Source organism: Sorex fumeus, unplaced genomic scaffold (genome assembly GCF_029834395.1).
Source record: "Sorex fumeus unplaced genomic scaffold, SorFum_2.1 ptg000061l, whole genome shotgun sequence".
Classification (NCBI taxonomy): Eukaryota; Metazoa; Chordata; class Mammalia; order Eulipotyphla; family Soricidae; genus Sorex; species Sorex fumeus.
In genome coordinates, this window is record NW_026606118.1 from 22774524 (window position 1) to 22786938 (window position 12415).

Genomic DNA, 12415 nt, shown 5'->3' on the forward strand with positions numbered 1-12415 from the left:
GGACTGCATTAGTTGGAGATGAAAGGCAGTGATACCTCTTGATACATTATGATGACAGAAAGGGTTCAAAGTCTTCCCTTGATAGAAGAGAAGATTTGGAGCTGACTTCAAAACTATATAGGTGACCATTTCTGTCTGGGCAAAGAACAGAAAGTTTACATAAAAGAGCTGAAATATTTGGAGAAATGTCATCAACTCCATGTGATGGATGAAGCTAGTTGGTGTAAGGGGAGGACTGAGTATAGGCTTGGGAAAAGCTCCAGATTTCCAATCTATTCGAGGAAAGAGAACGTTATCATTAGCAGAGACAGAAGAGTGAAGAGGACTTTTATAATATGGAATTACCTTGCATGATAGTTCCATATTGGAGTTCCCATATATATGTATGAAAAGTTTTTATTTCTTTAAAGATACTCTTTATTTCTAAAGTTGAAGGCTATTTTGGTATAGGGTTTTTTTTTTACATTTTTGATCCTGTTATTGGTATTTTCACAACAAATCCCTAAGAACGAGTATGAGCTCTCATCTGTCTTTTTCATGTCCTTGGATTCATGGATATCAAGTTGGAATCTTTTATGCTAGCCATGTATTGAATATCATATTATGATGGCTTACACATCAGAGGGAAAAAGCATTAAATAGCACAAGTGAAAACATATAATGAAAAAAACATTGTGTTTTTATTTGAATTAAACTATTACATGGCTACAAAAGGACAAATAAAAATTTATAGGTACTTACCTGCCAGTGGCCTCACATTCACTGTATATAGCCTCAGACCCTCATCCAGGGACTCATTACTTTTTAAGAGCCTTTGCTGAATGATATTCCCTTCTAAAGTGGGATTGCTGGTAGCATTGTATACTAGGAGAGCCCAAATCATCAACCTAGGAAAACAATTAGGATAAAAGTATTACTGGGATTATCACTGGTTGACTGTTGTTCAAAAAAACACTTTAAAAACAGAGCATTCAGATATACTAGTAAGATGAATGACTATACAATATTGAGATCAAAGAAATATTCCAAGGAATAATTATTAATGTTAAAAAATTTCAATGGGGCCCAGGAGTAATCCCTGAGCATTGCTGGGTGTGACCCTAAAAGCAAAAAAAAAAAAAAAAAAAAAAAAAAAAAAAAAAAAAAAAAAAAAAACCTTCAATGGGTGGAGGGATAAAGAGATAATTTAGCAGGTAGTGGCCTTGTTTTGCACTTGCTGGATTTAATCCCCAGCATCCTATAAAGTCCCCCAAGCTTTACCTAAAGTGACTCCTAGTGCAGAACCAGAAGTAAGCCCTGTGTGCATTGCTGGGTGTGGCCCAAAAACCAAAGTAAAATTTTTTCACTAGGAATAGATTTTATATGATAGCACCATACAATGCTACCACAGCACAAACTCATTGTATAATACCATTTTTTGATAAATGTTTTAAGTAATACTTTGTAACATAAGCAGAAGAACTCACTTTGGTTACTTTTACATTTTTCTTTTAACACAGAATTAATGATCATAGAAAAATTACATTTCAATTAATCTAATTTGATGACTCATTTTTTAAATTTTTAGTTATTATTATTGAGAAATGTGTTAGAATTTCTCCAGAACTTCGCTAAACAACTTTCTATTTTATAAGACATTGCAAGTTCATTATATAATACAACCTCAAAATGTAATGATTGGTTAGGATATAGACTAATCTTTAAAAAGAAAATATTTTTAAATAGAAAATATATGAGAGCCAGAAAGATAGTACACTGGGTAGGGCGCTTGCCTTACAAGTGGCGGTCTTGGGTTCAATGCCTGGCATCCTATATGGTCCCCTGAGCCCTCCAAGAGTGATACCCAAGTGCAGAGTCATAGGAGTAAGTCCTGAGTATTGCTAGGTGTGGCCCACACCAAAAAATTTTAAAAAAGAAAATATCTATAAGAAAGACAAATGAATCCTAGAAGTACCATCAAAGATTTTGGTTCTATATTTTGAGGCAATACAACTTTCAATTCAACTGTAATCACAACTATGGTCAGTAGAAGAAATCAAAATTATGATTCACACTGAAGCAAAATTATATGACTATTTATAAAAGAAAACTTTTCCATTATATGAGAACGCTGCTATTGTGCAACAAAAATTTCCTATTCTCCTTATTCTGAGGAGAAATGTGTATTAGTGGATTAGATAAAGCATGTATTATTGATATTAGTTATGGTTCATATATATAGCATTGTTTTTAACAGTAATATGGAGTTCTATGACTATAAAGTAGAACGGAAATTACATTATTTATAAAGTTCTATAGGCATAAATTAAAATGAAATAAAATTAACATTTCTGAGACAAAAACAAAAAGAACAAAATATTTGCTATTTATGGGTAGATGAAATTAAAGAATAGTTCTACTTTCTTAAATATCTTACTAACTTCAATGATAAAGAGTTCTAGAGTTCGCATAATTTATTCTGAAAAGCCATTTCATTCTAAAACAATCTAATTCTTTAATAGCCATATATAAGAAACATTTCAGAATGAATAAACAAATGGAAATATAATGGTGAACTGTCACAGCGAGTAGGGTGTTTGCCTTGCACGTGGCTGACCCAAGTTTGATTCCTCTGCCCCTCTTGGAGAGCCTGGCAAGCTACTGAGAGTATCCCACCATCACGGCAAAGCCTGGCAAGCTACCCTTGACATAGTCAATATGCCAAAAATAGTAACAAGTCTCACAATGGAGACATTACTGGTGCCCGCTGGAGCAAATCAATGAACGATGAGAGAACTGTACTACAGTGCTACAGACAATGATATTTTAATAATATTTAATATGGTCTATGCAAAAGTATCCCTTGATTAAGTCAATATCTATCTGGAATTACCATCAATTACTCTGAACTTGAATAAACCCATCTCTGGCTTTGGCTTTCGGTCTAGATGACATAGCACTATTTGCAGTGACAGCATGTGTTAAGTGTCACAATTGAATTGAACACAGCAGTCTGGGGGACAAAGAAACTGAAAACTAGTAGGTAGCTGTTGGGAGAAAAATTATGAAGACCTGCAAAGTTTTATCAATGATGCTAACAGCAGTAAAGAAAAGCAAAAAGGAGAGGGAAAGACTCAAATAAATTTTAAAGCAATGCCAAGGAGTTAACACCATAGGAAAACTAGTGTGTATCTTCCTAAGTACATTGTCTTTGTTTTTTTTTGCCCATGATTTCCTAAAATCTGTTAAGTTACACATAGACTTGAGAGACAGAAAACTGTGATTCCATGAATTTAAATGTCTCTCAAAACAGTTTCTCAGGTATGACACATACCCATAAGGGCTGATTTTACCATTGTCAAGTAGGAGTAAAAGTCAACTGATTACATATGTGGTGGCCAGATAGAATAAATTACTTGGTGTAGTCATATTTCTGATATCAATTTTTAAATGTAGGATATAGAAAATTATCTTGTTTTTGAATAAGAAAATATGCAGGAGCCCTAAGTATGAGCCACCGAATTACAGGGTTTCCCCACCAATGTGCTGCCATGAGTGGTTGCAAAACACCCCCAAGTACTGCTGGAAGTGACACCCTCCACCCTCCATCAAAGAAATCTTAGTACTCCTCACATTAGATACTCAGTTTTTATTTCTTTGACTTTGGGGGTATAGCCAGTGGTGCTCAAGCCTTCATCCTAGCTCTGTGCTCCGGTATCTCTCTTGAAGGGACTCCAAGAACCACAGGCTATGCCAGTGATGGAACTTGGGCCAACTGTGTGCAAGGCAAGCACCTTACCCTGTACTGGTACTTAGACCAAGTACTTTATTTTTTCTTTCTATTAAGACTATGATAAGTTCTTTAAATAAAGCTGTAATTAATTTTTGAAGCTCTGTTTTACATTTGAAATAAGTTATTGAGTTATGATGACAATAACTGAAAACATTAAAAAAAATTAATCAATTTTAAGTGTCCTGATTCTGAATCATCTTAATCAGATATACAATCTACCCAGTTTGAAACTTGTAGTTTTAACTACAAGAAAAAAAAAACATGCATTAGCACTGAAGAATTAATTTAAGCTATTTAATTAAAATGTTTCTCTCACACTACATTCTTTTCAATTATCTACTAGATAATCAAGACAGAGAGGAACAAGAAAGACGTTCTGGAAGACTTTGTCAGTGATACCTTTGATCATCCACAATGCTTCTTTTGACTTTAATTTTGTCCTCTCCAGAGCTGAGGTGAAAGCTGTAACACAAACAAATATATTAGCTATGAATCCATCTGCTACATCATAAAGAATCGAATTTGAGGGGGTGAGATGGAGAGGCAGAAAGCACACAGAAAGAAGCAAGTTGTTCCAAATGTGTATACTGAGGTTCTTTCACTCGCTTCTGACATAATGATTCCATAATCAAATAAAACTCGACAGCTCTTCGCATTTGCTTTCATGCTCACAATGCATAAAGAGATACTCAAAAACATGAGACGTCTGGATAGGTAGAAACTGACTTCAGCTTGTGTAACGATGCTGAATGCACTATTCTGAACATTTCATTCCTTTTTCTATGTGGTTCTAAATCTTGACTTCATAAAATATACTTCTAACTATATATCTAAATAAATGTATTTAGAATTCATAAAATAGATGCTAGAAAGCCAAATTAAGAATAAACTGTGAGGGACTGAAGAGATAGTTAAAAGGATTTGGAGAATGTACTTTGTGTATTGGAAGAGTGATCGCTGAGAATCAAATTGTGAGTAGGCCCTGATTATCAGTGGGTGTGAAGAAAAAAAGGAGGTAAGGAAGAAGGGAAGAAGGAAAGGAGCAAAGGAGGCAGGGAGGGAAAGGAAGAAAGAAAAGAAAGAAATACAGAGCTTTTTCTACCTCGTAGAAAAATCATGTTCTCTCTGAACACATATCTCTCCCCTCACATCTTTTTTTTTTTTTTTGGGTCACACCTGGCAATGCACAGGGGTTACTCCTGGCTCTGCACTCAGGAATTACTCCTGGCAGTGCTCAGGGGACCATATGGGATGCTGGGAATCGAACCTGGGTAGGCCGCTTGCAAGGCAAACACCCTACCCACTGTGCTCCAGCCCCCTCACATTTCTTGAAGTAAATTTCTTTCAATAAACTATTATACTTTAATAAAACCATGAAAAGGAAGACAGGAAGGAAGGAAGGAAGGAAGGAAGGAAGGAAGGGAGGGAGGGAGGGAGGGAGGGAAGGAGGGAGGAGGAAGGAAGGAAGGAAGGAAGGAAGGAAGGAAGGAAGGAAGGAAGGAAGGAAGGAAGGAAGGAAGGAAGGGGGAAGGAAGGAAGGGGGAAGGAAGGAAGGGGGAAGGAAGGAAGGAAGGAAGGAAGGAAGGAAGGAAGGAAGGAAGGAAGGAAGGAAGGAAGGAAGGAGGAAGGGAGGGAGGGAAGAAGGGAAAGGACCGTGATGACAAAGTACAGAAGTGAATAGAGAGGTGATATTATTTGCCAAGCACTAAGTGGAATACTTAAATAAAAGAACAGTAAAAGATAATTTTGAGAAGCTAGAAATTCTATAGAAAAATAGTCTCTAAATTGGAGAGTACGGCACTTAGTGAGTGCTTTAGATAATTCAATAAAATATGGAAAGACACTAAAAGAACTTTCATTTATATTTAACCATCCTTTTAAAGTTGAGGGCTAGAGCGATAGCACAGCGGTAGGGCATTTGCCTTGCACGCAGCCAACATGGCCGACCTGGGTTCGATTCCTCCACCCCTCTCGGAGAGCCCGGCAAGCTTCCGAGAGTATCTCGCCCACACGGCAGGGCCTGGCAAGCTCCCCGTGACGTATTCGATATGCCAGACACAGTAACAACAAAGTCTCCAATGGAGACGTTACTGGGCCCGCTCGAGCAAATCGATGATCAACGGGAGGGCCTTTAATTTACTTTTACTTAAAGTTGAGGACATTTTATAACATGCATTGAAATAATACATAGATTTATATACATGCGACTTACATGAAAGAGAAAGTATGCTTTATGCGTGCTAAAATTTTAAATACTGTATTAAAAATAATCTTGGTAATGACAATAAAAATGTTACAGCTCTGAAGGTTTTGTGCAAAATGTAACATTTTATGGAGTTGCTTTCTCCAGAATATAGTACATCTGTGTGTAAGTGTACTTTTGTCGATGTGTACTTAGGTATAATCAATAAGGCAGAGAGTGGTGCTAAATCAGAGACCACTTTTTAGTTCTGAAATAGTTCATTCTTATAATTACCTGATATTAACCACATACACAGTGTAGTTCCAATTTTGAAACGTTGAATTGAGCTAAAAAATACAATGAAAAACGATGAGTTTTGGTCATACAGTTTTTTAACTGAATCAAATCACCCTTTGCCCCAAAGATAAGTTGTTAATTATGTAAGTCCCTGGGAAAATTCTGGAGGGCTAAATGAGTGAACAAAAGGTAAGATAACAGTTACTGGATTATCATATGCCAAGAATTTTACAAATGTTATTTTTCAACCTTACAACAACTAACGAGATAGGTATTATCTGCCCCACCACATTACTGAGAAAGTAACTGAGTTTCAGGGAGAGTAAATAACTTGTCCCAAGTTACCAAAATAAGAAGCAGCAAATTCCAAACTGGAAATCCAATATGTCTGTTAAGAAACACTTTATTTTCCTCTCGAGGCCTCTAGGCCTTTTATAATGGCCCTTCAAATTAGCTAAAACACTGAGCAGTGTTAAGAGGGAAGAGGAACACAATAAACACCTTTTCACAATTTCATTCAAGAAACCCTGAGAAGAAAAACCGTTTTAGTAGTAATCATCATCTCATACAAATATTAGAAATAAAACTGTCTAAGTCAACAATGTAAACACAGTAACAAAATACTAAGCTCAACATTAATGTGAAGGATGGTTATGAAAAGTCTTTACAGGCCTGAGCACCAGGCATCTAATGAAGCAGTAAAGTGCTTTTAGTATAAACAACGATCAAAATGCATTATTCAGCACTATCAGAAACAGAATTTCTCTATTGATATGATATCTTACAATCACCATCTCCAAAGGACTTTTGGGGGATGTTCCAAACGCATTTAGACTTCTTTAGAAGCATTTCTAAACAATGTAAATTCTAAGAATTTTTGTAGAAAAAAATTATTTGAAATCATAAATAGTAGTGATATGATATGAATAAAGGATACCACTGTATGTTCTCTGTGACACACACACACACACACACACACACACACACATATAGTCAGTGTCTTGCATCTTAAACTGAGTTTCTAGTAAAGTTTAGCTTCAGATTAGAATTATGCTATACTAAAAAACCATTCATGAAATAAATGTAAACGGAAAATTATACATTGTCGAAAGCAATACTCTGCAGCATATACTAAATTTCACAATTAATAACATCAGGTGTTTTTATCTGAGAATAAAAGTAAAGCTTACTTTTTGAAATCATACTAGATTAAAAGAAAAATGAACACTTCTGGAATAAATAGGATTCACGAATGTGCTCTTTGTTGTAATATCCTCTCTTCATTTAGAAATGAAACAATTTTTTAAGCATTTGAAACAGTTATTAAGGTTAATTTATCTATCCAAAAAGAAACAGAATTTTCTTTCAATTCTGTCATGTTATCTCACTCTTTTGTCCCCATCTTTTACAATTCTTATATTTGAGGTCAACTTATTTTAAAAGTTGTTGCTTTAAAGTTAAGACATTGCCCCCTATATTCTTGAATGTGCAACAGATATTAAATATATTTTCAAGGGTGACAATGACAAAATTCAATACTGCGTAGACTATAAATTATGTTCATTAACAAAAAAGAAGAAAATAATGTCTGTGGCCTTTAAATGTATATATTATTTTTACACATACACACACACGAATACAAAACACACAGAGAAATTTGAGAATAAAACTAAAAAAAGTGTTTTCCAAGTAGAAGGGTTGATTCTCAAGCAGATAAGCTACAAGGCTACTAGGATGGGTAAAAGATTTTCATAACATATAATTTGATGCATTTTGGGTTTTGAATCAAACCTTCAAATAATTACACAAAGAAGAAATGCAATTTTTCAAACTGTGCTAAAAAATTATATGGGTACAAAATAAAGATTCCAATCAAAGCACAATTCCATTGTGTGGTGGTTTTCTTTTCACATGTCAATAATCTATTAGCCTTATTTTTTTTTGGTTGTTCTTTATTCAAATATTCTCTCTCTCTCTCTTTCTCTTTCTCTTTCTCTTTCTCTCTCTCTCTCTCTCTCTCTCTCTCTCTCTCTCTCTCTCTGCATAAGCACTTCTATGGATCTGTCTATACATTCATGTTGAGCACTTACATTCCATTATGGTCTGTGGCTCCAATTACCCACACAACAGAACCTTTGTTATATTTCAAGAGGTTAAAGGTTTAAAACTTAGAAAGAAAATTTTACAAGTTCACTTACCCATTCTGCCACTTTGCTCTGTACTTTTACTTCAGGGTGACGAAGCAGGTTTTGAATCACTACAGAAATTCTGTATAAAATTCCATCTGCCCATTGGAAATAGGATTTCACCCATTAAATATATTTCACAGCCACAGAAATATCCATTTAAGTGATTATCACAATTTCACACAATTTAAAAGAAACACCTTCCACACAATTACAGTTTCTAAGATATTTCGGTTCTGATGATTGGCTTAAGTAATTTCATAGAAATCGTAATCAGTTTACTACTATAGATAATTTATTGCTCCTAAATTATCATATGAATCAATTGTCTGCTTTCATTGTTTCTAAATTATCATCTGAATAAATTGTCTGCTAGGCATCTTGTAAAATTTTCTACAGAATATTGCATATAAAATCGCATGTTTCAGGTACACAGCATTATAAATCAACATCTGTATGAAGTATGTAAAGTTCATGAATCTTTGTGCTTCTGACATTGCTTATTCTTTAATAAGTATTTTTTAACTTATAGGTTATATGATATGGCTACTCTCATGTTAATGTCTATGGTATTAATATGTAAAGTTAATGCAACTAACAGTGCCACACACAAAAACTCCCATGACCCTTCTGCCTTTTTTTTTTTCTGTTGTTGTTTTTATGTCACCTCTGGTCTGATTGTCATTGCTCTCATAGAAAATCAGTCTTAAAGTCGAGGGACAAAGGTTTGATATTGTTCTATACTGCCTATTCCCTCAGTTTGAATTTTTTTTTAATTCTATAAAGTGGTAATTTGCTGGTAAAGTGGTAACCAGCTTATACAAATTTTTATTTCATTTTTTATAAGACGTCTTTACTGGATGTGAAACTTTGAGGAAGACTAAGTGTGGGATTTCACTGGAAGAAGAACGGGCATACATGTATTTAACTGCCTCTGGGCTCAGGATGCCTCTCTTCCCTCTCCCTCTCTGGTGGAGCATTTACTTCATTTCAGTTATGGGGTCGGTATGAACCAGATTTTTCATAAAAATCCTGTAACAGTCATTTGTATCAATGAGAGGTCAGAGAGTGTTTGGGGACAGAATTATTTGGACTAACTTGGATTAAAAAGAAAACCAATGTGGGCTGGAGTGATAGCACAGAGGGTGGGGCATTTGCCTTGCAGGCAGCCGAACTGTGTTTAATTCCCAGCATCCCACATGGTCCCCTGAGCACTGCCAGGAGTAGTTCCTGAGTGCATGAGTCAGGAGTAAACCCTGTGCATCAGTGGGTGTGACCCAAAAAGAAAAACAAAAAAGAAATAAAAGAAAATCAATGTAAAAGGGAGGTGGTTCTCAGTCAAGAGAGACAGTACGGGGTAAGGAGAGTGCCTTGCACATAGTCAACTCTGGTTCAACCCCCAGCAACTTTTATAGTCTCTGGAGCACTACCAAGAGTGATTACTAAACACAGAGTGAGAGTAAACCCTAAGCACTGTTAGGCGTGGCCCAAAAACAAAGGAAGAAAAAGGAAAGAAGGTCTTGAGATTTTTTTTTTCAGTTGAGAGCAATCTTTAGAAGTCTGACTTCCTCTTAAATGAAAATCAAGTTTACCAGCTAAGGTTTAGTAAATATTTCCAGATGTGTTCAATAGGAAACCTTACTAAAGTTGAATAATAGGAAAATTACCTTTTTCAAATACAGTAGGATTGAAAAGAGACAAAAATTTTGCATCTCCACTACTGCCAATGATTTTTCTTCACACTTATGTTTTGGAAAGTCTGAAGTTAAATACACATCAATAATAAAATTGATAATTGAAACAATGCAAAGGAATTTCAAAATCATTTAATGGAGAGGTAATAGAAAAATTACAAAGTTAGGACTCTAGTAAGGTCGAAATCTATCCTCGTAAAGAAAATATGTTTCCATCGAAGCAGTGAGAATTTCATGCTAAATACTACCATTCCTGAATGTAATGAAAAAATATAAAATTGTTATGTCAAAAGACAAAAGAGTTTAATTTATGCAGGCTAGGTTATTTCAGTTCCTAAAGTTTTTAGATTTTTAATGATTTTTTATTTTTGTATTTCCTTAACACATAACCATGATGAAAAAATGTTTAGAGAGATGTGTTTCAAATGATAATAACTCACACAAAATTCTTTTAATACTAAAGAGTTTGTCATGTCAAATAATGGACATTCTGAATAACTGAGAGGGAACTCAAACTGAGATATATATAGAGATCCAAAATTCTATATTTATTTTAGGATCCTAGGGACCTTCTGTGAATGTTCACAGGTGTTAGGAGAGTAAATGAAAAAATCACCACTAGATGGAGACCTGAAGCACATGTTTGTTTAAGAGTGTAGGGAAATTATAGGAAAGTATTAAAAATAAGAATTTTAATCACTGGTGCTTTTTAAATATATGAGAACCTCCCAACATTTACAATATTTTTCACTAAGTTTTAAAATTTTTCTTCCTCGCTTCATTTCATTTACTTCTTTCTTAAGCGATAAAGTTATTGAACATTGAAAACAGCCTAAATCAACTTATATATAGTTATTTTATTCTTATTTGTTATTCTTAAAGTTAATTTGCCTATATTCAATAAAATGTTGAAATATAACCAACCACTTTGTGCCTTGTATTACAGATTCTCTTGTCTTCTGAATCATTTTCAAACAATCTTTCTTTGAAAACCTCAGAATGAGGTATTTACATACTAAGCCCCAAACTATTGAGCAAAAACTATTTATGAGCATATTAAAAACTTTGAAAATGCAGTTGATAATAAATCATAAAAAAATATCCAGGAGTGACTTTTCAAAGCAAAATAAAACTTCTACTGAAGGCATGGGACTTCAGCCAAGGAAACAGTTTAAGCATTGTCATTGCAGAGAATGCCACTTAGGACATTCTGATATAGGCTTTTCCACATCATTTTGGCAGTTAAGTGATCATCTAAAGATTCAAAACTCTTGTTGAGTCAAGAGATAGTTACAGGAGGTAGCAACTTGTCTTGCATGTGGCCAATCCAGGTTTGATCTCCTACATGGCCTATGGTTACCCAAGCATCACTGGGCGTGACCCAACCCCTCTCCACACTCCCCGAAAAATTAAAACTCCCATGATGTCTTAGTAGAAAAGCCTTCACAGATCTTCTCAGAGACTTCAAAAGCCTATTTATTTTCCTAATGATAGTATTTAGGCCTGAAGAATTCATGATAGATATTTCTTTGTAAAATATACTTAAGGGATGGAGTACATGACTCAGTGGCTCAGTGGTAAGACCACATACTTCTATGGGTTCTTTCTATCCCCAGCACTACAGGTGTGGGAGGGGGGAGGAGGGAAGAAGGCTAAAAAGTTATAGCTGTATAATTGTTTGCCATTATAAATGGGGTATCAGTCTGTAGGTGGCTCTCAGGTTCTGTGACCATTGGTCATGTGTTATCCCCTTACTATGTTTCCTTATATAGCACATATGAGAGAAATAATTATGTATTTGTTCCTCTCATGATACACGCCCTACAGTTCTATCCACGTAGTGGCAAATTACATGCTTTCATCTTTTCTTATAGCTGAGTAGCCCATTGTATGTACATACCACAGTTTCCAAGAGGGTAAGGGAAGGGACTTTGAGACACTGGTAAAAGGACACTGACACTCTGGTTGTAGGTGTAGTGTTGGAACACTGTATGCCTGAAAACTCACTATAAACAGTATTGTAAATCACAGTGCTTAAACAAAAATAGGGTGGGGAACACTCTAATTACCTAGAGGCTTTTCCCAAATTAATCTTTGCTATCTTTCTTGTCTTGATATACCTTTAAAAAGTTTCTTGGATATGTAGCTGTTAGAAAAGATGAAGTCATGAAATTTATATACAAGTGGTATTACAGGGAAAGTATCATGCTAAGCAAAATGAGTCAGAAAGAGAGGGACAGACATAGAAAGATTGGATTCATCTGGGGAACATAAAGTACCAAAA

At 35.0% G+C, this 12415-nt stretch overlaps 1 protein-coding gene across 1 annotated transcript in view; it reads right to left on the reverse strand.

Moving 5' to 3' along the window:
* ADGRG6 (adhesion G protein-coupled receptor G6) overlaps positions 1-12415 on the reverse strand; it is a 161994-nt gene that overhangs the window by 42933 nt on the left and 106646 nt on the right. The window contains exons 6-9 of the mRNA XM_056125999.1: positions 8450-8535; positions 6249-6301; positions 4172-4234; positions 742-887 (exon numbers count right to left, since the gene is read on the reverse strand). Coding sequence (XP_055981974.1) covers positions 742-887; positions 4172-4234; positions 6249-6301; positions 8450-8535 — 348 coding nt within the window. The remainder of the gene's footprint in view (positions 1-741; positions 888-4171; positions 4235-6248; positions 6302-8449; positions 8536-12415) is intronic.